The sequence below is a fragment of the Pristiophorus japonicus genome, chromosome 13 (assembly GCF_044704955.1).
Source record: "Pristiophorus japonicus isolate sPriJap1 chromosome 13, sPriJap1.hap1, whole genome shotgun sequence".
Taxonomy (NCBI): domain Eukaryota; kingdom Metazoa; phylum Chordata; class Chondrichthyes; family Pristiophoridae; genus Pristiophorus; species Pristiophorus japonicus.
In genome coordinates this window covers 138,970,620-138,997,694 of record NC_091989.1, presented here as the reverse complement: position 1 = coordinate 138,997,694, position 27,075 = coordinate 138,970,620, and the positions used below count along the sequence as shown (strand labels likewise).

Genomic DNA, 27,075 nt, shown 5'->3' with positions numbered 1-27,075 from the left:
TCCAAGGGTGTCAGTTAGTGCAGATTTGGCAGGCCTCCTCCTGTTCGTGTTCTTTCCCTTTTGTTGTGGGCCAATTTCTTCTGCAAAGATGAAAATATAACTTTTTAGAGAGGGTGCTTTTCGGTTGGGTGAGACATGTAAATGTGACCAGCTGTATAATTGCAATGAGAAAAGAAAGATATTATTTACACTAACGACTTGACCAAGGTCCTGCCATTTCTTTTTACACTGGTTCCCAGATCTCCTGGTATTCACCACTCCGCTGTATTCATCTGTAACCAGGTCTCGGCGTTTCTTGATTTCTTTGGGTTCCACCCTTGTGCGGCCTCTGTTGCTAGTGTCCAACTCTTGCCATCTCCCCTCGATGACTGACTGTCTCCACTCCTTCTTGCAAGAAGTTCTTTATTCTCGCTGCACGTTCTTGCATTGCTGTACTGGATTCAGACTGATTTTTAAAAACCGTCCTTGCCTTGCATGCACCTATGCAGCACTCCTTTGCACCCCAAGAATCACAAACACTTTTTTCACTCCTTCCCTTCCTGCACCCAAAAATCACAGCTCACTTTAAGAGTGCCACGTTCTCCCTTTTCAAATGGCCGATTGCCAAGGTCGACGACCCATTGCGCATTATAGCGTGCGCGCATGCGCAAGGCTGCCGGTATTGCAAACCATGCTGGGCCCTAGCGCCCCCCCACCCTCTGCCTGCCGGCTGTGAGGATACTTGCTCCTTGCGCTGCTCCCCCCCCCCCCCCCCCCCCCCCCCCCCCGAGTCTCCAATGCGCCACGCCACGGTCCTACAAGCAACAAGAATTCCAAGGTAGGATTTCAGCGTGCTTTTTTTCCTAAACAGCTGACGGAAGTGCGCCGTTCTATTTACCAGCTGAAACTTGGGCCCATTAATATTGGGGTAATTGAAATCCCCCCACTTACTGCATACTGTTTGCACTTGTCAGAAATTTGCCTACAAATTTGCTCTTCTATCTCCCTCAGACTGTTTGGGGACTGTGTGTATTGTGTTCCCAACACAGATGAGGCTGCACACAGGGAGGTTAAAGTAACAGTGACCTCAGTCTTTATTAAGACACTCCAGAGTGAGAAACAGGCCTTAGGGGCTGGCTTATATACAGTGCTCCCAAGGGATGCTGGGACTTAAGGGGATGAGCTGGTGGCGGGAACATGGGAGTGCAGGCAGCGAGCACCCCCCCCAGTCACAGTGAAAACTATTTACAAGGTGAGGCGGTCAGGAACCTTTCTTTCCCTGGTGGACCGCCTCGGTACAAATATCTGTTCTGGTGTGTTGGCTGTGCCCTTGCTGGGCTTGCGTGTTGTTGGCCCTGCGGGGCGGCTAGGTGAGCCCGGCCTTGTTGGGCGTGATGGGTTCGATTTCCTGGTCCGGTGTGGTGTCGTTGATCCTCTGGGGGTGTGTTGTGGGCTCAAAAGGTGGTGTTTGCTATGGGTTGTTCAGGGCAGTCTGAACCACAGCCTCGTTTGGTCCAGGTGCTTTCTGCAAACTTGTCCATTGTCTAGTTTGACTACAAACACCCTACTCCCTTTAGCTATCACCGTGCCCGCGATCCACTTGGGACCATGTCCATAGTTTAGCACATGCATGGTCATTCCGATCAATCTCCCTTAACACAGTGGCGTGACCATTGTTTACATTTTGTTGCTGCTGCCTGCTCTCTACCTGATCATGCAGGTTTGGGTGAACCAGCGAGAGTCTGGTTTTAAGTGTCCTTTTCATGAGTAGCTCAGCCGGGTGCACCTCCTGAGTGAGTGGAGTCTCATGCAGTAACTGAGCAGTACTCTGGACAGGTGGGTTTGGAGTGAGCCTTCTGTGACTCTTTTACGGCTCTTTGATGGTTTGTACTGCCCGCTCTGCCTGCCCATTTGGAGGCTGGTTTAAACGGGGCCGAGGTGACATGTTTGACCCCACTGTGGGTCATGAATTCTTTAAATTCAGCACTGGTGAAACGTGGCCCGTTGTCACTGACCAGTATGTCAGACAGGTTGTGGGTGGCAAACATGGCCCTCAGGCTTTCAATGATGGCGGTGCTTCCTGACATTATTTCACATTCAATCCATTTTGAAAAAGCATCCACCACCACCAAGAATATTTTACCGAGAAATAGGCCCGCATAGTCGACATGGATCCTCGACCATGGTCTAGAGGGCCAGGACCACAAACTTAGTGGTGTCTCTCTGGGCACGTTGCTCAACTGAGCACACACTGCATTGCTGTACACAGTACCCTAAGTCAGAGTTGATATCGGGCCACCACACGTGGGATCTGGCTATCTCTTTCATCATTACTATACCCGGATGTGTGCTGTGGAGATCAGAGATGAACGTCTCCCTGCCCCTTTTTGGTAGCACTACGTGGTTACCCCACAACAGGCAGTCTGCCTGAATGAACAGTTCCTCCTTTCGCCACTGGAACAGCTTGATTGGCTCTTGCATTTCAATGGGGATGCTGGCCCAGCTCCCATGCAGTACAGTTTTTTTTTTTACTAGGACCAGCCAAGATCCTCTGCTGTCCCAAGTACTAATCTAGCGGGCCATGACAGGTGATTTATCATTTTCAAACACTTCCATGACCACCAAGTCTGCGGGCTGCGCCATTTCCATGTCCGTGGTGGGCAATGGTAGTCGGCTGAGAGCATCCGCACAGTTCTCTGTGGCGGATGGCATAGTTATATGCTGCTTGCGTGAGTGTCCACCTTTTGTATGCGGGCTGAGGCATTAGTATTTATCCCCTTGTTTTCAGCGAACAGGGATGTGAGGGGCTTGTGATCGGTTTCCAGCTCAAATTTGAGGCCAAACAGGTACTGATGCATTTTCTTTACCCTGAACATACACACTAATGCCTCTTTCTCAATCATGCTGTAGGCCCCCTCGGCCTTAGTCAAGCTTCTGGAAGCATAGGCAACAGGTTGCAACTTCCCCGCAACGCTAGCTTGTTGTACTACACACCCGACTCCGTATGACGACGACACGTCACATGCTAGCACAAGTCTTTTACACTGGTTACACAATACAAGCAGCTTGTTGGAGTATAAAATGTTTCTGGCTTTCTCAAAAGCAATTACTTGTTTTTTTTTTTTCCCCATACCTAATTCTCACCTTTGCGCAATAACACATGTAGGGGCTCAAAGGGTGCTTAACCCCAATAGGAAGTTACCAAAATAGTTGAGTCCCAGGAAAGATCACAGCTCCGTGACGTTCTGTGGCCTGGGCGCGTTCCTGATAGCCTCTGTCTTGGCGTCTGTGGGCCGAATGCCGTCCACCGCAATCTTTCTCCCCAAAAACTCCCCTTCTGTTGCCATGAAATCGCATTTCGACCTCTTCAGCCGCAGCCCTACACGATCCAGTCGCTGGAGGACCTCCTCCAGGTTTTGTAGGTGCTCGGCAGTGTCCTGACCCGTGACCAGTATGTTGTCCTGAAAGACCAATGTGTGTGGTACCGATTTGAGTAGGCTCTCCATGTTTCTCTGGAAGATCGCTGCAGCCGACCGAATTCCAAACTGGCATCTATTGGAGATAAACAGTCCTTTTGTGCGTGTTGATGCAGGTGAGGCTCTTCGAAGACTCCTCCAGCTCCTGTGTCATGTAGGCCGAAGTCTGGTCGAGCTTGGTGAACGTCTTGCCTCCTGCTAGTGTCGCAAATAGGTCGTCTGCCTTCGGTAGCGGGTATTGGTCCTGTAGCGAGAAACGATTAATAGTTACTTTATAATCACCGCAAATCCTGACCGTGCCATCACTTTTGAGTACTGGAACAATCAGGCTGGCCCACTCTCTGAATTCCACTGGGGAGATGATGCCCTCGCGTTGCAGCCTGTCCAGCTCTCTCTTTCCACACTCTCCCTCATGTGAGGTACCGCTTGCACCTTGTGGTGAACGGGTCATGCCTCTGGGACCAAGTGGATCCGCACCTTCGCCCCGCAAAAGTTTCCAATGCCTGGCTCAAAAAGGAAGGAAATTTGTTAAGAACCTGGGTACATGAGCCCTCAACGATGTGATAACACTCGGATGTCATCCCAGTTCCAGCGGATTTTGCCCAGCCAGCTCCTTCCAAGCAGTGTGGGGCCATCACCCGGGAGAATCCAGAGTGGCAATTCGTGCACCTCGACCATGGCGCTGCCCAGGACAGTGATGAGCTCTTTGGTGTACGTTCTCAGTTTCGTGTGGATGGGGCTCAGGGCTGGTCTGAATGCTTTGTTGCACCACAGTCTCTCAAACATCTTTTTACTCATGATGGATTGGCTAGCGCCAGTGTCCAGTTCCATGGCTACGGATAAGCCATTCAATTTTACATTTAGCATTATAGGTGGACATTTCGTCTCAAATTCTCTCTCTCTCTCTCTCTCTCTCTCTCTCTCTCTCTCTCTCTCTCTCTCTCTCTCCTCTTGCTTTGATCCACCATGGACCGATCTTCCTCTGCCACGTGGTGGTTAGCAGGTTTTGCAGAACTTGAAGCTTGTTGGAGATGCCCCATTGTTCCACAGCTCTTGCAAACATACCCTTTGAAGTGGCATGAATAGGCTGAAGGGTAGCCTCCACAATGCCTTGCATTCATCCTTTGGGGACTCTCATTTGGGTCACCTGAGGCCTGCTGGCAGTTGCAGACTCATGGGTTCTGCCCTGTACATTTCTGCTTGCAAACACTGTTAATTTATGAACGTTGCTAGCACTTGTGTGCTGAGAGATTTGTTAGGTGTTATCACTGGTGGACATAAACGCCTGTGCTATCGCAATGTCCTTACTGAAGGTCGGTGTCTCTACAGTCAAAAGTTTTTGTAGAATGGTCTCGTGGCCAATGCCCAGTAGAAAAAACTCTGAGCATTTGCTCCAGGTCGCCATCAAACTCACATTGTCCTGCAAGTCACCTTAGCTCGGCGCCGTAGCTCGCCACTTCCTGACCTCAATCGCTGGCACATGTAGAACCGATACCTCGCCATCAGCATGCTCTCCCTCGGGTTAAGATGCTCCCGAACCAGTGTACACAGCTCCTCATACAACTTATGTGGGTTTCACCGGAGCCAGAAGATTTTTCATGAGGCTGTAGGTCGGTGCCCCACAGACTGAGGAGGACCGCTCTCCTTTTTGCACCGCTTCCTTCCCCGTCCAGCTCGTTGACTACAAAGTACTGATCTAACCATTTGACATAGGCTTCCCAGTCCTCTCCCTCCGAGAACTTCTCCAGAATGCTTAGTTTGCTGCATCTTTGTTAGATTTGTATTTTTGTTGCCAGTTATTGTGTTCCTAACACAGATGAGGCTGCACACAGGGAGGTTAAAGTAACCGTGACCTTGGCCTTTAATAAGACACACTCCAGAGTGAGGAACAGGCCTTAGGAGCTGGCTTATATACAGTGCTCCCAAGGGATGCTGGGATCCCTTGGGACTTCAGGGGATGGGCTCCCTGGTGGCGGAACATGGAATGCATGCTTTACTGATGCATAAGTGTGATTGCCCCTTTTTTTTTGTTCAACCCATATAGCCTCATTTGATGATCCTTCTAACATATCCTTCCTTGCAGCTGGAATTATTTCTTTAATCAATACTATAACCCCCACACCCCTTTCCATCCCATCTGAAAACTCTGTAACCAGGAATGTTGAGCTGCCATACCTGCCCTACTTTCAGCCATGTCTCAGTAAGGGCTATAATATCATCCCACATGTCTATCCCGTGCCCTTGGCTCATCTGCCTTATTTCCTATGCTCCTTGCATTAAAGTATATACCATTTAGCATTGCCAAACTGCCTTGTCCATTTTCTAGCCTTGTTTTCCTCTGTCTTCAAACAAGAAATTAGGGATGCGTGCAATAAAGGTACAGCAGTTATGGGCAACTTTAATCTACATATAGATTGGGCTAACCAAGCTGGTAGCAATGCGGTGGAGGAGGATTTCCTGGAGTGTATTAGGTATGTCGAGGAACCAACTCGAGAGCTGGCCATCCTAGACTGGATGTTGTGCAATGAGAGGACTAATTAGCAGTCAGTCGAGGAGGCGGGAGCTCGGAGCAGCGTGAGTCCGGGGTCAGCGAGAGGCCTATAAAGGCCAGCGGGAGTCGAGCAGTTCGAGCAGTCAGTCGAGGAGGCGGGAGCTCGGAGCAGCGCGAGTCCGGGGTCGGCGAGAGGCCTATAAAGGCCAGCGGGAGTCGAGGAGGCGGGAGCTCGGAGTAGCGCGAGTCCGGGGTCGGCGAGAGGCGTGCCGGTGCAGCTACAGGGAGAAGGCAAAGAAAGAAACAAAGGTGACGTCACAGCCTAGGGGGTAAGTGATTGGCTGGTGATTGGTGAGTAGTTTTTCTTTTTCTTCTTATATTAGTCAGTAACTTTTAACATTGTTGTTGCCAATTTAAGTGTACCTAAGGGTTAAGTCATGGCAGGAGAGCTCGGTCGGGTGTTATGCTCTTCCTGTACCATGTGGGAACTCTGACACTTCCGGTGTCCCTGACGACTACGTGTGCGGGAAGTGTGTCCACCTCAAGCTCCTGACTGTCCGCGTTGCGGGGTTGGAGCTGAGGGTGGATTCGCTCTGGAGCATCCACGATGCTGAGAATGACGTGAGTATCACGTGTAGTGAGTTGGTCTTACCGCAGGGAAAGGGTCCACAGCCAGCTAGGGAATGGAAGACCAGCAGGAAGAGTAGTGCAAGGAAGGTAGTGCAGGGGTCCCCTGTGGTCATCCCCCCTGCAAAACAGATACACTGTTTTGAGTACTGTTGAGGGGGATGACTCATCAGGGGAGGGCAGCAGCAGCCAAGTTCATGGCACCGTGGCTGGCTCTGCTGCACAGGAGGGCAAGAAAGAGTGGGACAGCAATAGTGATAGGGGATTCAATGGTGAGGGGAATAGATAGGCGTTTCTGCGGCCGTGACCGAGACTCCAGGATGGTATGTTGCCTCCCTGGTGCAAGGGTCAAGGATGTCTCGGAGCGGGTGCAGGACATTCTGAAATGGGAGGGAGAACAGCCAGTTGTCGTGGTGCACATTGGTACCAACGACATAGGTTTTAAAAAAAAAGGGATGAGGTCCTACGAAACGAATTTAAGGAGCTAGGAGCTAAACTTAAAAAGTAGGACCTCAAAAGTAGTAATCTCGGGATTGCTACCAGTGCCACGTGATAGAGTAGGAATCGCAGGATAGCACAGATGAATACGTGGCTTGAGCAGTGGTGCAGCAGGGAGGTATTCAAATTCCTGGGGGAGGTGGGATCAGTACAAACCGGATGGTCTGCACCTGGGCAGGACCGAAACCAATGTCCTAGGGGGAGTGTTTGCTAGTGCTGTTAGGGAGGATTTAAACTAATATGGCAGGGGGGATGGGAACCAATGCAGGGAGACAGAGGGAAACAAAAAGGAGGCAAAAGGAGATGAGGAAAAGTGGAGGGCGGAGAAACCCAAGGCAAAGAACAAAAAGGGCCACTGTACAGCAAAATTCTAAAAGGACAAAGGGTGTTAAAAAAAACAAGCCTGAAGGCTTTGTGTCTTAATGCAAGGAGTATCCGCAATAAGGTGGATGAATTAATTGTGCAAATAGATGTTAATAAATATGATGTGATTGGGATTACGGAGACGTGGCTCCAGGATCAGGGCTGGGAACTCAACATCCAGGGGTATTCAACATTCAGGAAGGATAGAATAAAAGGAAAAGGAGGTGGGGTAGCATTGTTGGTTAAGGAGGAGATTAATGCAATGGTTAGGAAAGACATTGGCTTGGATGATGTGGAATCTATATGGGTAGAGCTGCAGAACACAAGGGCAAAAAACGTTAGTGGGAGTTGTGTACAGACCTCCAAACAGTAATAGGGATGTTGGGGAGGGCATCAAACAGGAAATTAGGGGTTCATGCAATAAAGGTGTAGCAGTTATAATGGGTGACTTTAATATGCACATAGATTGGGCTAGCCAAACTGGAAGCAATACAGTGGAGGAGGATTTCCTGGAGTGCATAAGGGATGGTTTTCTAGACCAATATGTTGAGGAACCAACTAGGGGGGAGGCCATCTTAGACTGGGTGTTGTGTAATGAGAGAGGATTAATTAGCAATCTCATTGTGCGAGGCCCCTTGGGGAAGAGTGGCCATAATATGGTGGATTTCTGCATTAGGATGGAGAATGAAACAGTAAATTCAGAGACCATGGTCCAGAACTTAAAGAAGGGTAACTTTGAAGGTATGAGGTGTGAATTGGCTAGGATAGATTGGCGAATGATACTTAGGGGGTTGACTGTGGATGGGCAATGGCAGACATTTAGAGACCGCATGGATGAATTACAACAATTGTACATTCCTGCCTGGCGTAAAAATAAAAAAGGGAAGGTGGCTCAACCGTGGCTATCTAGGGAAATCAGGGATAGTATTAAAGCCAAGGAAGTGGCATACAAATTGGCCAGAAATAGCAGCGAACCTGGGGACTGGGAGAAATTTAGAACTCGGCAGAGGAGGACAAAGGGTTTGATTAGGGCAGGGAAAATGGAGTACGAGAAGAAGCTTGCAGGGAACATTAAGGTGGATTGCAAAAGTTTCTATAGGTATGTAAAGAGAAAAAGGTTAGTAAAGACAAACGTAGGTCCCCTGCAGTCAGAATCAGGGGAAGTCATAACGGGGAACAAAGAAATGGCAGACCAATTGAACAAGTACTTTGGTTCGGTATTCACTAAGGAGGATACAAACAACCTTCCGGATATAAAAGGGGTCAGAGGGTCTAGTAAGGAGGGGGAACTGAGGGAAATCTTTATTAGTCGGGAAATTGTGTTGGGGAAATTGATGGGATTGAAGGCCGATAAATCCCCAGGGCCTGATGGACTGCATCCCAGAGTACTTAAGGAGGTGGCCTTGGAAATAGCGGATGCATTGACAGTCATTTTCCAACATTCCATTGACTCTGGATCAGTTCCTATGGAGTGGAGGGTAGCCAATGTAACCCCACTTTTTTAAAAAAGGAGGGAGAGAGAAAACAGGGAATTATAGACCGGTCAGTCTGACCTCCGTAGTGGGTAAAATGATGGAATCAATTATTAAGGATGTCATAGCAGTGCATCTGGAAAATGGTGACATGATAGGTCCAAGTCAGCATGGATTTGTGAAAGGGAAATCATGCTTGACAAATCTTCTGGAATTTTTTGAGGATGTTTCCAGTAAAGTGGATAAAGGAGAACCAGTTGATGTGGTATATTTGGACTTTCAGAAGGCTTTCGACAAGGTCCCACACAAGAGATTAATGTGCAAAGTTAAAGCACATGGGATTGGGGGTAGTGTGCTGACGTGGATTGAGAACTGGTTGTCAGACAGGAAGCAAAGAGTAGGAGTAAACGGGTACTTTTCAGAATGGCAGGCAGTGACTAGTGGGGTGCCGCAAGGTTCTGTGCTGGGGCCCCAGCTGTTTATACTGTACATTAATGATTTGGACGAGGGGATTAAATGCAGTATCTCAAAATTTGCGGATGACACTAAGTTGGGTGGCAGTGTGAGCTGCGAGGAGGATGCTATTAGGCTGCAGAGTGACTTGGATAGGTTAGGTGAGTGGGCAAATGCATGGCAGATGAAGTATAATGTGGATAAATGTGAGGTTATCCACTTTGGTGGTAAAAACAGAGAGACAGACTATTATCTGAATGGTGACAGATTAGGAAAAGGGGAGGTGCAACGAGACCTGGGTGTCATGGTACATCAGTCATTGAAGGTTAGCATGCAGGTACAGCAGGCGGTTAAGAAAGCAAATGGCATGTTGGCCTTCATAGCGAGGGGATTTGAATACAGGGGCAGGGAGGTGTTGCTACAGTTGTACAGGGCCTTGGTGAGGCCACACCTGGAGTATTATGTACAGTTTTGGTCTCCTAACTTGAGGAAGGACATTCTTGCTATTGAGGGAGTGCAGCGAAGATTCACCAGACTGATTCCCGGGATGGTGGGACTGACCTATCAAGAAAGACTGGATCAACTGGGCTTGTATTCACTGGAGTTCAGAAGAATGAGAGGGGACCTCATAGAAACGTTTAAAATTCTGACGGGTTTAGACAGGTTAGATGCAGGAAGAATGTTCCCAATGTTGGGGAAGTCCAGAACCAGGGGTCACAGTCTGAGGATAAGGGGTAAGCCATTTAGGACCGAGATGAGGAGAAACTTCTTCACCCAGAGAGTGGTGAACCTGTGGAATTCTCTACCAGAGTAGTTGAGGCCAATTCACTAAATATATTCAAAAGGGAGTTAGATGAAGTCCTTACTACTCGGGGGATCAAGGGTTATGGCGAGAAAGCAGGAAGGGGGTACTGAAGTTTCATGTTCAGCCATGAACTCATTGAATGGCGGTGCAGGCTAGAAGGGCTGAATGGCCTGCTCCTGCACCTATTTTCTATGTTTCTATCTTGTGTGAGGTCCCCTGGGGAAGAGTGACCATAATATTGTAGAATTCTTAAGTTCAGGACCCAAGTCTCCGAATTAATTGTCACACTCCATCTTGCAGAAAGGTAACTTTGATGGTGTGAGACGTGAATTGGCTAGGATAGACTGGCAAGTGATACTTAAAGGGTTGGCAGTGGATCGGCAATGGCAGACATTTTATAGATTACATAGATGAGCTTCAACAATTGTACATCCCTGTCTGGAGTAAAAATAAAACGGAAGGTAGCTCAACCATGGCTAACAAGGGAAATTAGGGATAGTGTTAAATCCAAGGAAGCTGCATATAAATTGGCCAGAAAAAGCAACAAACCTGAGTACTGGGAGAAATTTAGAATTCAGCAGAGGAGGACAAAAAGGGTCTAATTAGGAGGGGGAAAATAGAGTATGAGAGGAAGCTTGCAGGGAACATAAAAACTGACTGCAAAAGCTTCTATAGATATGTGAAGAGAAAAAGATTAGTGAAGACCAACGTAGGTCCCTTGCAGTCAGAATCAGGTGAATTTATAATGGTGAACAAAGAAATAGCAGACCAATTGAACAAATACTTTGGATCTGTCTTCACTAAAGAAGACACAAATAACCTTCCGTAAATACTAGGGGTTCGAGGGTCTAGCGAGAAGGAGGAACTGAAGGAAATCCTTATTAGTCAGGAAATTGTGTTAGGGAAATTGATGGGATTGAGGGCCAATAAATCCCTAGGGCCTGATAGGCAGCATCCCAGAGTGGCCCTAGAAATACTGGATGCATTGGTGATCATTTTTCAACTTTCAATTGACTCTGGATCAGTTCCTATGGACTGGAGGCTGGCTAATGTAGCACAAATTTTAAAAAAGGAGGGAGAAAACGGAGAAATGTAAACCAATTAGCCTGACATCGGTGGTGGGGAAAATGTTGGAATCAATTAAAGATGAAAACTGCGCATTTGGAAAGCAGTGACCGGATCGGTCCAAGTCAGCATGGATTTATGAAAGAGAAATCATGCTTGACAAATCTTCTAGCATTTTTTGAGGATGTAACTAGTAGAGTGGATAAGGGAGAACCAGTGGATGTGGTGTATTTGGACTTCCAAAAGACTTTTGACAAGGTCCCACACAAGAGATTAGTGTGCAAAATTAAAGCACATGGTATTGAGGGGTAATGTATTGACGTGGATAGAGAACTGGTTGGCAGACAGGAAGCAAAGAGTGGGAATAAACGGGTCCTTTTCAGAATGGCAGGCAGTGAGGTGCTGCAGGGTTCAGTGCTGGGACCCCAGCTCTTTAAAATATACATCAATGATTTAGATGAAGGAATTGAAGGCAATATCTCCAAGTTTGCAGATGACACTAAACTGGGTGGCGGTGTGAGCTGTGGGAAGGATGCTAAGAGGCTGCAGGGTGACTTGGACAGGTTAGGTGAATGGGCAAATGCATGGCAGATGCAGTATAATGTGGATAAATGTGAGGTTATCCACTGGTGGCAAAAACAGGAAAACAGAATATTAGCTGAATGGTGATGGATTAGGAAAAGGGGAGGTGCAATGAGACCTGGGTGTCATGGTACATCAGTCATTGAAGGTTGGCATGCAGGTACAGCAGGCGGTGAAGGCAAATGGCATGTTGACCTTCATAGCCAGAGGATTTGAGTATAGGAGCAGGGAGGTCTTACTGCAGTTGTACAGAGCCTTGGTGAGGCCACACCTGGAATATTGTGTTCAGTTTTGGTCTCCTACTCTGAGGAAGGACGTTCTTGCTATTGAGGGAGTACAGCGAAGGTTCACCAGACTGATTCCTGGGATGGCAGGACTGACCTATGAGGAGAGACTGGATCAGCTGGGCTTGTATCCACTGGAGTTTCAAAGAATGAGAGGGGATCTCAAACATATAAAATTCTGACAGGATTTGACAGGTTAGAGGCCGGAAGAATGTTCCTGTTGCTGGGGAGTTCCAGAACCAGGGGTCATAGTCTAAGGATAAGGGGTAAGCCATTTAGGACCGAGATGAGGAGAAACTTCTTCACTCAGTGGTTAACCTGTGGAATTCCCTACCGCAGAGTTGTTGAGGCCAGTTTGTTAGATATATTCAAAAGGGAGTTAGATAGGGCCCTTACGGCCAAAGGGGTATGGAGAGAAAGCAGGAAAGGGGTACTGAGGTTGAACAGCCATGATCTTATTGAATGGCGGTGCAGGCTCGAAGGGCTGAATGGCCTGTTCTTGCACCTAATTCTATGTTTCTTCCAAACTTGTTTACTAATATTCTGCCTTCCATTTCCAGCTTGGCTTCTCTCCCTTCTGACAATCCTCTCAGATTCCCATTCCCCCTGCCAAGCTAGTTTAAACCCTCCCCAATAGCACTTGCAAACTTCCTTCTCTTCCCCCTGCCCTGGCTCTTTTGAGATGCAACCCATCCAGCTTGTACAAGTCCCATCTCACCCAGAAACGGTCCCAATGCCTCAGGAATCTACCCTCCTGCACCATCTCTCCAGCCATGCATTCATCTCTTCTATTCTCCTATTTCTGTACTCACTAACAACATGGCACTGGGAGTAACCAGAGATTACTAACTTTTGGGTCCTGCTTTTTAATCTCTCTCCTAGCTCCCTAAAATCTGCCTGGAGGACCTCATCCCTCTTTCTTCCTATGTCATTAGTGCCAATATAGACCATGACCTCTGGCTGTTCACAGAATGATACATCATAGGCATCGAGGAAGACTTGCTTCTACTCTAAGTGAGTTCTCAGGTGACTGTAATTGCTGTATTGGACTGTACAGTCTCTTGTCACAGGTGGGACAGACAGTGGTTGAAGGAAGGGGTGAGTGACATCCTTGACCCTTGCAACAGGGAGGCAACATACCATCCTGGAGTCACTTCTGCAGCTGCAGAAATGCCTTTCTGCTCCCCTAACTGTCGAATCCCCTACCACTATTGTTCGTTCTTCCCCCCCACCCCCCCCCCCCGTGCAGCTGAGACACCCATGGACTTGGCTCTGGCTACACTTCAGAGGAACCCCCTACTGCCCCCACCCCCCCCCTCCCCATACTCTGAACAGAATATTGGTTGGAGAGCGGGATGCACTTGGGGGACTCCTGCACTACCTGCCTTGTCCTCTTCCTTCTGTCTAGCGATCACCTATTCCCTCTCTGCCTGCACATTCTTAAGCTGTGGGGTGACCACCTCTAGAAATGTGCTATCCATGAATTTCTCAGCCCTGTAGATGCACCGCAGTGATTCCAGCTGCCACTCAAGCTCCAAAACACGGATCTTGAGCTGCTGTAGCTGGTGACACTTCCCCCACACGTGCTTGTCCAGGACTGCCCACATGGCACAGGATGTGCATTCCATGAAACTAAGCTGCCCTGCCATGACTCTGTTTAATATACTATGAAATAACTTGGCAGAAATAAACTTAAAACTTAAAATGATACTCACCAGCTATTCTCCAATCAGATTGGCATTGTTCTCCTATGTTCCGTCGCTGCTGGTGTCTCCAGTCATTGTTCTTGTCGTCCAGCCTTCAGCAACCAATATCTGAATCTGATTCTTTGCCATGGTGCAGACCTGGCTCACTAATTGACTCCAGTCACATTGGCCTGGAATTTGCAGCCCTGATGACGGAGAACTGACAGTGTTCACCGTTATTCAGCCTTTGAAACTGAATGCACCTTCAGGATTCGAAGTTGCAGTCGGTCATTCACTGCTCCTTCACAGGTTGCGCTGTGCACACACCCCCCACCCCCAAAGTCAGTAATCGATGTAATCTCTCAATCAGGGAAACTGATAAACTTCGGCTCTTCTGCAGTAATTACACCGTTAAATTCTCCATTTAAAAGTTAAACCCAAAGGGATTAGGTGTAACTGGGGTTTCAACAGTGTTGACTGCTAAACAAAGTTTATGGCCTTAGAAAAACTGATTTTAATTTTGTGCAGTGTCAAATTTATCTATTTTAATAAAAATGAAAACTTAAAAAAAATAATTTAAAAAAAAAACTTTGATCATCTTTATTGCATGTTTGTCTTTTCCCCATGTGAGATCTCCAATCTTTCATTTTTTCAAAGTTTGAATTTTGGAAGTTTACCCATTTCCTAATTTGCTGTCAGAGTCTGTGTTTTGATTGGCTGCTTAGACAGCTTGTTGAAATCACAGCAGCTGTTCATTGGGAATCCCCATTTAACTTCTGTTGATTTCAACTACATGAAAAACCTGAAATTCGGGGCTAGCGGCGAATTCCTTTGCGTTGCCGCTGACCGCAAATTCATACCGTTGTTTCCAATCCATATCAAAGCATCTCTCTGGCCCTGGCATAAACATCAGTCTCCTTTAGCAATACAAAAACCTCATCTCAAAGAATACAACTAGGTCAGAATTTTCATTCAACAATTTAAACCTATATAAAATGATATTGCGTCAGGAACAAAATCCTTTATTTTTGTTTGTCTGTCTTTCTATCTAAACAATGACATCTTGTGTTTTAAAGAGGACCTTTTTACTGTAGAAAAATGCCCCAAGGTGCTTGACATGAGCAGTTATTTTCATGATTTCTAAGAGATAATCAGAAACATTGACACAGCCTAAGGTTTTGGGGGTGATCAAAAGCTTGGTCAAACAAGTAGATTTGAAGGAGGGTCATAAAGGGAATTCCAGATCTGAAGGCGTAGCTGCCATTGGGGCAAAGGGAGTATGGGCCGCATAAGCGGTCCAAGTTGGAGGAGCGAAGAATTCTCCGGGTTACAATGCCTTTGAATGGCAACAGATGTGCTATAAATGCAAAACTTTGATATATTTCCATTAATCCTTCTATATAAGTTAATTTTTTTTTAAAGAAGGTACATGGAGTTCAGTGGATTTATCATTTTATTTTCTACTCATGATATTGATCATTAATAGCAACTTTTCTTGCAAACTGTCTGGTTTACCCACTGATGGGGTATAAATTGAATCATTTGCATCCAATTGCATTGTTCTCTCTTTCTTGTGTCTAGGGAGTCCAGAAACCCTTCACCGAAGTAATCAAAGCTAACATAGGAGATGCTCAGGCTATGGGCCAGCAACCAATCACATTTCTGAGACAGGTAATGTATATTGCACTGCTTTCTAAAAGATTTGTTTTTATTTTAAAAATCCATTTAGTCTTGAAAGAAAAGGTTAATCCCTGCAGGGTCCTATCAACACTGACCTTTTGCTGGTTTGCAGTGTTTGGTTTGAGTTGCAGCTCAAGGCCACTCCCTCCCTCCCCTCCCTCCTGTATACCAGTGTACCTGTGATGTCTGAGGGATGGAGGAGTCTGGGACATTGGCTGAAAGGTATGATTCTGAGTATATCAGGCTGTTGCTTGACTAGTCTGTGAACGCTCTGCCGATTTTGACAAGTCCCCAGATGTTAGTGAGGAGGACATTCCGGAGTGTGCCTTTGTCATGTCTGATTCCAGTGCCAGGTGGTCCGTCTGGTTTTATTCTTGTTTCTTGTAGTGTTTGTTACAACTGAGTGGCTTGCTTGACCATTTCCGAAGGCAGTTAAGAATCAACTACATTGCTGTGAGGCCAGACCAGTAACATTACCACTATACTACCTTTCCTGGTTCACTTGTACTGTGAGCTTCCATAACATTAGGAAAGCACTAGGCACCTGAAATGGTTTTGCTTTCATTCAAAATTTATTTCTGGAATTGCATACAGTATTTTGAAACATGTGAAATTTTGGTACAGTACATGAGGTTAATTATGATCTGATAACGTGTACTGATTGTCTGTGATCGCTGCAGTCTTGGGACATCTGGGAGAAGGAATGTGGCTAACTTCTACTTCTTAGTGTATCTGCAGAGTTGGGAGACTTGTTTAATCCTTTCAATTACACTTTTTTTTTCCCCCCCTCCAAAGTAATGAAGGATTGAAAGTTTGTTCCAGTGCATTTTCCCATCAGTAAGTGGCAAAGCATCTGATTACTTTTTAAAATGAATCTAATGTTGAGCCAGGGCCTAATTTTTAAATGTGTAAAATAATTCTGCATTACTTTGCTAGATGAGCAAGCAGCCCCTCATTTAACTGAAATACATGCATGAATGTCTTTTAAGCAATGTTGACGTCCTTTCTACTGCTCCCAAAGAATTATAAGGTGTTGCACAAGCTCTGTCGGGTCCAGCTTGTGTCCTCCAGCAGATGGTTGAGTTGTCATTGACCAGAGGCTTGGGAGGAGGTTAGTTGTACACTATCTTACACAAGGTGTGATGCAGGAACCCAAGATAGCTAGATTGGGTAAATGTGACTCAAACAAATGATGGGCTCCAATTAAATGAATGTAGGAATCTTTGTCATGCATAAATAGGGAATTGGCTAGGAGGCAGGACACGAGATTCGGGATAATGGGTATGTACTCCAATTGGCAGAATGTAACTAGTGGTGGTCCCCAGGGAATCTGTACTAGGGTCTCCACTTTTCACTTTATCAATGACTTCGATGAAGGAATAGTGAGCCGCCTATCCAAGTTTGCTGACGATACTAAGCTAGGTGACGCAGTAAGTGGTGCAAATGGGAGCAGAGAGTTGGAAAGGGATGTTGATTTAAGTGAGCGGGGAAAAACTGACAGATGGAGTTCAGTGTGGGGAAGTGCAAGGTCATCCACTTTGGACCTCAAAGATAGATCACAGTATTTTCTAAGTGGTGAGAAGCTAGGAACTATGGAGGAGTGGAGAGATTTAGGGGTCCATATACAGAAGTCACTAAACTAAAAGGCTAATGGAATCTTGGCCTTTATCTCAAGGGGGCTGGAATACAAAGGGGTGGAAATTATGCGACGGTTGTATAAAGCTCTGGTTAGACTGTATCTGGAGTACTGTGTGCAGTTCTGGGCACTGCACCTCAGGAAGGATGTATTTGCTTTGGAGGGGTGCAGCACAGATTCACCAGAATGATGATGAAAAGGTTAAATTATGAGGACAGATTGTGCAGACTAGGCTTGTGTTCCCTTTGGTATAGATGTATAAGGGGTGATCTAATTGAGGTGTTTAAAATGATTTAAAGGATTTGATCGGGTAGATAGAGAAGTTGTTTACCCTATTGGGGTCCAGAACAAGGGGCATAACCTTACAATTAGAGCTAGGCTGTCAGGGGTGATGTCAGGAAGCACTTCTTCACACACTAGTAGAAATCTAGAACACACTTCCCTCAAAAATCTGTTGAGGCTCTGTCCAGGGCCTGAATGGCCTACTGCTGGTCCTTAACTCCCTCCTCTCTCAAGTCAGACATATATTTGTACCCTACAAATCTTAGTCATATCTCAAATGTGTTGGCTAAATGCTATTATGTTGTGGAAAGGACATTACATATAGAATAACGAACATTATTTTAAAAACAAATTCACTGATTTTAAACTAGATACCCTCCTTGTCTCAGTTGGCCAATCACATCCTTCCATGTTTTCAGTCCTTTTGGCCACTTTCTTTTCATGTTGCTGACAGTACAATTTTTTTACAAAACTAGCCAAACAATCATTTGAAAATGTAAATTTACAACAAAATATTTCAGCTATCCATAAAATGACCAAATTCTTCTTTGATTGAATTCTTCTTCTATTAGCTTGCTTCCTCGAGCCTCCAAACTATCTGTTCTCCTGCTTTAGCTGCTGCCCCAAAATGCAATTCTTCATACACTCCCTCCCACTCCAGATGGATCTGACCTGAGCCACAACCTGGAGTTGCTACAAAATTGAAGGAGAGGACCAGCCAAGGCAGGGTCTGGCTGAGGCCACATGTTTTAAATATAAAACTTAACCGGTTTAATTGTTTCAAAGAACCCAAAATCTCAGGTCGGTGAAACTGTTAAAAGCAACGTCAACTCAGTGACAAATTGGCAGCTCCAAGGATCAGAGAATGAGCCAGAGGCAAGTGTAAGCAAGACTGGCAAATATTTATTTGATGCATTCTGACCCAGAATTTGAGGATCAAGGCCATTATTTTCTCCGACTAAGAACAAGGCCTTTAAATTGAATTCCTGTGACATTCACAAATTATAAATTTGAGGAGGATTTTTTGACCAATAAATGTTTTTCTGAAATGTGTGGCCATTCCTGATAACTGTTTACTATGAAATGAGTGATCATTGTGGAGATCATTTTGAAAACAAAGTTATTCTGTTCACATTTTTGGCAGAAGGAAAATTACTAGAAAGAAGTCCATTTAAATACTTACTTGGGCTATATTTCTTGCCCAATTCAGGTTGTTGCTCTTTGTACTTATCCAGAGCTGATTGGGAGTCCACATTTCCCTGTTGATGCAAAGGAGAGGGCCCAACGTATCCTGCTGGACTGTGGAGGACAAAGTCTAGGTACTTCTGCTTCATCCCCATTTGTGCTAGTGCATTCACATTTAGGGACGTGCTGTTCAGCAGTCCTGAAGCCATCGCAGTGAGTGATAAGGATGAGATTCTGTGGAGGGTTAGTAGTGAAACTTCCATGTAAGGTTATAATCAATAGCTGTATTTCAGTTCAAGAGTCCAGTTTACAATGAGTTCGAGTGATGGAAGGTGGGCTGGAGGGAGGGAGGAAGAAGAAATTGGTTAATGTCTAGATTGCAAAATGTGGGACAGGATCAGCTTGATGGACCAGCTTGTCTTTTCCTGAACTGTTTCATGTGACTGGGCTTGCTAGAATTACCTATTGGCCAGATACTGGCACACTTTAGTTTGTATAGAACAACGGTTTGCTAAAGGAGTGGTTGTTGATTCCAACCCAAGTAGAATATTTGAGGTAAAAAGACTAAAAGTTGTAATGGCTTGGGAGGAGAAAGCAATTGATCAATGATGCCTGTGGATAATTATTACCCAGTGATCATTGCTAGTTGTGTGTCTGTGTGGATAGAGGGTGAGAAGATGATTGATCTAGGTTTTAAGAACATAAGAAATAGAAGCTGGAGTAGGCCATTTGGCCCCTCGAGCCTGCTCTGCCATTCAATAAAATCATGGCTGGTCTGATCTTGGCGTCAACTCCACTTTCCTGCCCACTCCCCATAAACCCTTGACACCCTTATCATTCAAAAATCTGTCTGTCTCTCTACCTTCAATATATTCAGTGACCCAACCTCAACAGCTCTCTGGGGTGGAGAATTCCAAAGATACACAACCCTTTGAGAAGAAATTCCTCCCTTCTCTGTTTTAAATGTATGACCCCTTATTCTGAAAGTATGCCCCCTGGATTCCACCATGTGGGGAAGCATCCTCTGCATCTACCCTGTCAATTCTCCTCATTATCTTGTATGTTTCAATAAGATCACCTCTCATTCTTCTAAACACCAATGAGTATAGGCCCAACCTGCTCAACCTTTTTTCATAAGACAACCCCTTCATCTCTGGAATCAACCTCATGAATCTTCTCCTGAACTAACTCCAATGCAAGTATATCCCTCCTTAAATAAGGAGACCAAAACTGTACGCAATACTCCAGGTGTGGTCTCGCCAATGCCCTGTACAGTTGTAGCAAGATTTTCCTACCTTTATACTCTATCCCCCTTGCAATAAAGGCCAACATTCTATTTGCCTTTCTAATTAGAAACATAGAAAATAGATGCAGGAGTAGGCCATTCGGCCCTTCAAGCCTGCACCGCCATTTAATGAGTTCATGGCTGAACATGCAATTTCAGTACCCCATTCATGCTTTCTCGCCATACCCCTTGATCCCCCTAGTGGTAAGGACTACATCTAACTCCTTTTTGAATATATTTAGTGAATTGACCTCAACAACTTTCTATGGTAGAGAATTCCACAGATTCACCACTTTTTGGGTGAAGAAGTTTCTCCTCATCTCGGTCCTAAATGACTTGCCCCTTATCCTTAGACTGTGGCCCCTGATTCTGGACTTCCCGAACATTGGGAACATTCTTCCTGCATCTAACACACCAACAAGTTTAACACAAATGTAATGTTATTTAAATGAAGTACTACTCACTGACGTTCTTCAACAAATCTTTAGAGGCAGATTTTGGATTGAATTCCCTGAGCAAGTTAAAAGGATTGCAACAGGGCCCACAATTGGCCAATATGGGTAAACATAACAAGCAGTAAGATTCCAGGTTGGACCACTGCTGCTCTCATCAGTACTTTGGTGGGAGCTACCTTTGATGGTAGTTTCCCAAGCCAGGGATCTGAATATAAACCTGTTATCCAACATCTCCCCCATCCCCTGCTGGAGCATCTCTGGTGCCATGTGGAGAGGTGTGATGGGTTGCAATGGCGATGCTCCTCACAGTGGAATATCAGTGTGAAGGCTCCTACATCAAAGATAGACATGCGGGCAAACTACCAGAGTGCTGCTGGCAATTAAAGAACCTTCAAAAGAAGACATCAGTGCCCTCAGTATGGGCCCAAGTTTCCACATGATTTGCACCTGATTTTTAGGAGCAACTGGTGGAGAACGGACTATCTTAGAAATCGCAATTCTCCACTTTTTTTTTTTCTGCAGTTCTAGTCAGGTAGAACAGTTCTACTTTGGAACAGAATTTTTTCTTCAAAAGGGGGCGTGTCCGGCCACTGACACCTGATTTCAAAGTTTCCACAGTGAAAACGTACTCCAAACTAAAGCAGAATGGAGCAAGTGAAGATTTGCCAAATTTTTGCCCACTCACTTAACCTATCTGTATCCCTTTGCAGATTCTTTGTGTCCTCTTCACAACTTGCTTTCCCACCTATCTTTATCATCAGTAAATTTGGCTTCATTACACTCTGTCCCTTCATCCAAGTCATTCATATAGATTGTAAGTGGTTGAGGCCCTAGCACTGATCCCTGGGGCACCCCACTAGTTAGTTTCCCAACCCGAAAATGACCCATTTATCCTGACTCTGTTTTCTGTTAGCCAATTCCCTCTCCATGCTAATATATTACCCCCAACTCTGAGCTTTTATCTTGTGTAGTAACCTTTTATGTGGCACCTTAGTGAATGCCTTCTGGAAATCTAAATATACTACATCTACTGGTTCCCCTTTATCCACCCTGCCTGTTACATCCTCAAAGAACTCTAGAAAATTTGTCTCCTGAGTTCCCTTTCATAAAACCATGCTGACTCTGCTACCTTTCTTACAAGCCTCCATTATTTCTTGATTATACTCTGTCCTACAGTGTAGCTACTGTTAGGGGACCTATAGATTACTCCCACCAGTGACTTTTCCTTATTTATTCTCTCCACCCAAACTGATTCTACATCTTGATCTTTGAATCAATATCATTTGCCTCTACGGACTACACTGATCTCATCCTTTATTAACAGAGCTACCCCACCACCTTTTCCTTTCTGCTATCCTTCCAAAATGTCAAATATCCCTGAATATTCAGTTTCCAGCCTTGGTCACCTTGCAACCACGTCTCTAATGCTATCACATCATACCCATTTATTTCTATTTGTGCTGTCAACTCATCTATCTTCTGAATGCTGCATGCATTCAGATAAAGAGCTTTTAATTTTGTCATTTTTACCATTTTCCCTTACTGACACTACGTTCTGTTGTGCTCTTATGTTTATATGCTCTGTCCCTTCCTGTCATACTCCGGTTATCATTACCCCTATCGCTACCCTGCACTATATTGTCTTCTCCTTTCTCTGACTTTTTTAATTTCCCCTCACCTGAACCCCCCCCACCCCTGCCCCCACTATTTAGTTTAAAGCCCCAGTTATTCAATTAACCTGGACACTGGTCCCCACATGGTTCAAGTGAAGCCTGTCCCAATGGAACAGCTCCCTCTCTCCCCAGTACTGATGCCAGTGCTCCATGAATCAAAACCCATTTCTCCTACCCCAATCTTTGATCTACACATTCATCACTCTGATCTTATTTTGCCCTATGCCAATTTGCTTGTGGGGGTTTGGGTAGTAAACCGGAGATTATTACCTTTTTGTGGTTCTGCTTTTTAATTTAGTCCCTAGCTGCTCATACTCCCTCAGCAGAACCTCTCTCTCACATGATAATGACAAATTACCACTTGGATGAAGTACAGAAGGGTTGGTGCCATTTGTGGGACTGTAGCCCAGCATTACTACTTGTGCTCAGGAGAGGACAGTAAAGATCCACATAGAAACACTTTTGAGGTTTTGACCCGTTGTGATCATCAGGTCAAAGTCGAGCACTTTTTTGATACTCTGACAGCAGCTTTCAATTGACCTTTGAAAAAGCAGAATGAATTAACCAGCAAGCACAGCACTAACTTTCTCTCCGAAACCAAGCTGTTATTCGAAGTTGAAAATGTTTTAGCTGTTGACACATGCCCTTGTTTGTATCCACTGCTGGACCAAATAGGTGCTTGGTGGTATACACAACCAAATGTCATTGCACTTTCTGGAAAGCTAATCCAATGAAGTTTTAATGAAATATTAAACTCTAGTATGTATCACATGGGCACTTCTTTAAACATTTTGTCAGGTTCCTATAGTGCAAGCCAAGGTCTGGATTGTATACGTCAAGATATTGCGAAGTACGTGGAGACAAGAGATGGAGGAGTTCCTGTGGATCCTGATGATATTTATATTACCACTGGAGCAAGTGATGGAATAACTGTATGTATAGCAGTGGTTCATTTGCCAAAAACAGGAGTGCAGTCACCACTGTTAAATTGTTTGTTTGCATTTAATAATTTTGGAATTGCTCTACTGACTGACTCTATACAAATCAGAGTTGCTTTGATGGGTATCCTTATGAATAACCTGCCTCCGTTTTTATTTTATAGACCATTATGAAACTTCTGTTGAATGGAGAAGGGAGAATGCGGACTGGAATGATGATTCCAATCCCACAGTATCCCCTGTACTCTGCAGCCATCTCTGAGCTAGGTGCTGTCCAAATCAACTATTACCTGGATGAAGAAAATGGATGGGGTCTAGATAAAAATGAATTGAGGCGAAGCTTGGACGAGGCCAGGGCATATTGCTGTCCCAAGGTTCTTTGCATTATTAACCCAGGAAACCCAACCGGTACTTTGCTTTAACCATTTAAAATTAAGGTGCTTGCATACATTTGAAAGGCCAACGCTTGGTAGATTCTGGGGCATAAACTGAGGTGCTTTTACTAATAGAACAACATTTTAAAAACCTGTTTTATTAGTGGAATTAATGTAATTATAGGCATACTGCACACTCTGTTTCAACATGGCAGCTTATTATTTATAGTGTTAACTTGGCTCAGTTGTAGCATACTCATCTTGAAAGAAAGATTTGCATTTTATATAGCACCTTTCACAACCACTGGATGTCTCAAAGCACTTGATTCAGAGAGTTGTGGGTTCAAGTCCCATTCCAGATCTGGGGCACATAATCTTGGCTGGCACTTCAGTGCAGTACTGAGGGAGTGCTGCACTGTTGGAGGTGTGCTTCAGATGATCTGTTCAACCAAGTCCCAATCTCTTCAGGTGGATTTAAAAAAAAAAAAAATCCCATGGCACTATTTAAAGAAAATCAAGGGAGTCCATGTGGTGTCCTGACCCAAATTCCTTTATTTCATTGCTGTTTTGAGTCCTTGTGTGGAAATTGGCAGTTGCATTTGCCTATAACAGTGACTACACTTCAAAAAGTACATCTTTAGCTGTGAAGCACATTGGGATGTCCTGAGGCTGTGACAGATGCCAAATTAATGCAATTCTTTTACAACCAGTCTATCCCATAGATTGTAGTTATCTATCTCTTATTGAGACATACATATTTTCCAATTGGTATCATTTTGCTATCAATCATAACCCATTTAAAATTAAATTGGATTTAAAATAATGCTAATTTGAAATTTGGGTTACTATGCCACAAGGTGGCACAAGGTGAGCATCCCTAAGTGTATTCATATTCTCCTTTGGTGTAAGACTGTGAGGTCGCTATTAAACACCCCCATGACCAGCAGGAGTGTCAGGGTGGGAATGTTAAAATTGCAAAATGTAATCCCAATCTGCCGCATGTACACCTGCTGCCATTTTTGTGGTGGCCGGTTGAGTGGTGGTATAATATTTAAATTTGGCTCCCACAGTGCAGTTGGGAACCGGATTTAAATTTAACAGTTGCTGGTTGAGTTTCCCAGGGTTCAGGAAACCCAGCAGCTAAATGGAGACTGGAGTAGCCAGTTATAGAAAGCAAGTGCATTTTAGAGCACTCTGTGAGCCAGGAGTAGCAGGCCCCTTAAGCAAACCTCCTGCCGATCATGGTTTCTTCTCTCTGCTGCAATCTGCCGATGCCTCCTTCCCCCAAACTAACCTCCGATCTGTCCCTCCCTCCCGATTGCCAGGGACCATCACCAACAGCCCCCTGCTGCGGCCTTCTGCCACAGGCTTTCCCGTCCACCAGTCAGCCTATCAATCTGGCTGCTGGGCAGGAAGCAAAGTTTATAAAAAAAAAAAAATGAGGACATAAGAAATGGGAGACTGCCCCTCAAGCCTGCTCAGCCACTTAATCCGATCATGGCTGATCCGATCATGAATTCAGGTCCACTTCCCTGCCCACTCCCCATAAACCCCTTATCCCTTTATCGTTTAAGAAACTGTCTATCTCTGTCTGAAATTTATTCAATGACCCAGCTTCCACAGCTCTGAGACAGTGAATTCCACAGCTTTACAACCCTCTCGGGATCTTCCTCCTCAACTCCGTTTTAAATGGGCAGCCCCTTATTCTAAGAGGAGACTAGAACTAGGGGCATAATATCAGTGGAAACATCCCCTCTGCATCCACCTTGTCCTGCCATTAAATGTTGTCAACCTCTGCGCCCCCAGGATTTGTGGGTTTTACCCTACTGCTGTGCCCCTAACCCCGCGCCCCCCTCCCCATTCGCTCCCTCTCAGTAAATATCGGGGCCCTTGTCTCCATCTAGTGACTTATTTGAGAACTGCAATAACATTCTGGATGGAAGCAGACAAGTTCAGGTGATTGCTTGAATTAAATGATCACCCGGATACCATTATAATATCACTGCATTAATGTTTAGGCAGTCATAGTAAGTGATGGGTGAACTTGCCAGAATGAGGAAAGCAATTTCTGAATCTGAATTGCTTTTTATGTAAGCAAATGTTTTTTTTTTAAACATGCAGGCCAGGTGCAAAGCATAAAATGCATTGAGGATGTAATTCGTTTTGCTTATGACGAAAAACTCTTCCTTCTGGCTGATGAGGTGAGATGCACCTTGCTTATTTATGGAATCTGTCTGAAAAGTGATTTTTGAGGCAGTCATATTTTGTCATGTATTTAGCCTCAGAAAACAAAGTATATGTGGATGCTTCCTTTTCTCTGTTCTAGGTTTACCAGGAAAACATATATTCAGAGGGATGTAAATTCCACTCATTCAAGAAGGTGCTGTTTGAGATGGGTCCAAAGTACTCTAGTACAGTGGAACTGGTCTCTTTCCACTCCACATCTAAAGGGTACACCGGAGAGTAGGTGGTGCTATTCTAATCCGTATTCTAACTTCTCTGTGTGTGTGTGTGTGTGTGTTAAACATTTTTTTTTTGCTTTAGGAGATTTACTTCATTTAGCATTTGTTCACTCAGTTCTTTGCAGAGATGCATTTCCTCTAGTGGGGGAATCCAGAATAGGGAACACACTTTAAAATTAGAGCTAGTGCATTTAGGTGTGAAATTAGGAAGCACCTTCTCGCAAATGGTAATGGAAATCTGGAATTCTCTCCACCTCCACCTCCACCCGTCCAGTTAGGTATGGGTAACATGATCTGATCGAATGGTGGAACAGGCTCGAGGTGCTACATAACCACCTCCTGTACCTATGCACCTCTCGGGCACTTCCTATCCAGGAGGGAAAGGCTATGTTTCTCCAGTATTGCTGCTCTGCATTGGTTTGACTTGTTAAGCATCAAGTTTACTAATACTCCTTGGTCTCGTTCAACTTTTTCCTGACTATTTCAACAATGTTTAATGGAGTAAGTTTTTGCCCTTTTTATTCCCCTTCCAACACTCAGTACTTTACACTTGGCAGCATTAAATTTCACCTGCTAACTTTCTATCTGTGCACAGATTTTGTTCAACTCATTCTGTAATTTCCGAGCTGTTTATTTTCACTCCATTGCCCTTAGTTTGATTTGTATTAAGGTTCCAAATCCAAGTCTTTAATTTAAATTAATTGCACACACATAAATAGAGATCCGTTCTGTTCCTAATATTGAACCCAGGGGCACCCAACTTCGTATTCTCCCTCTCTAACATAACCCCTCTAATAAGTACCTCCTGTTTACTACCCTTCAGCTAATTTCTTATCCATTACCAAGTTTTTCTCTGGATCTTCGACCTTGAGTAATTTTCTGCATGGAATATTATCAAGTGCCTTTTTAGAACTCTCGTACCTAATCTCTGCCCTTTGTCTCTCTATACATGCATACTCGGGACTAAATCAAATCTATCCCATTGGATTTATTTGTTTTTAGTCTTTTTTAACCTCGCCATGATCTTGAGCTCATTTATACTTCTTCCTAGTTGGCCAGGGCACATTATTGCTCATTATTTCCTCCCTTCATATTCATAAAGGAAGAAATAATTCACAATATTTACCATTCTAGTCTTTTGCATAAAACTCATCTGCATCTTTTGTGGTCTCCTTTTCTGACTTCTCTCTCACTATTGGAACTATTTTTTGTTTTGCCTCTGCCTGTGTATATACTATCTTCCATTCTTCTTTTTTATTTTGAAGATTTTCCACTTGTCCCCTACTGTATTGTTGAATATCCACTTCCAAACAGTTTGCCTTAAT

The 27,075-nt window shown here is 44.8% G+C and overlaps 1 protein-coding gene across 1 annotated transcript in view; it reads left to right on the top strand.

Moving 5' to 3' along the window:
- Nucleotides 1–27,075, top strand: part of gpt2 (glutamic pyruvate transaminase (alanine aminotransferase) 2) — a 61,473-nt gene that overhangs the window by 20,129 nt on the left and 14,269 nt on the right. Inside the window, exons 2-7 of the mRNA XM_070898051.1 lie at nucleotides 15,362–15,451; nucleotides 18,589–18,697; nucleotides 22,775–22,908; nucleotides 23,079–23,322; nucleotides 25,410–25,489; nucleotides 25,615–25,751. Coding sequence (XP_070754152.1) covers nucleotides 15,362–15,451; nucleotides 18,589–18,697; nucleotides 22,775–22,908; nucleotides 23,079–23,322; nucleotides 25,410–25,489; nucleotides 25,615–25,751 — 794 coding nt within the window. The remainder of the gene's footprint in view (nucleotides 1–15,361; nucleotides 15,452–18,588; nucleotides 18,698–22,774; nucleotides 22,909–23,078; nucleotides 23,323–25,409; nucleotides 25,490–25,614; nucleotides 25,752–27,075) is intronic.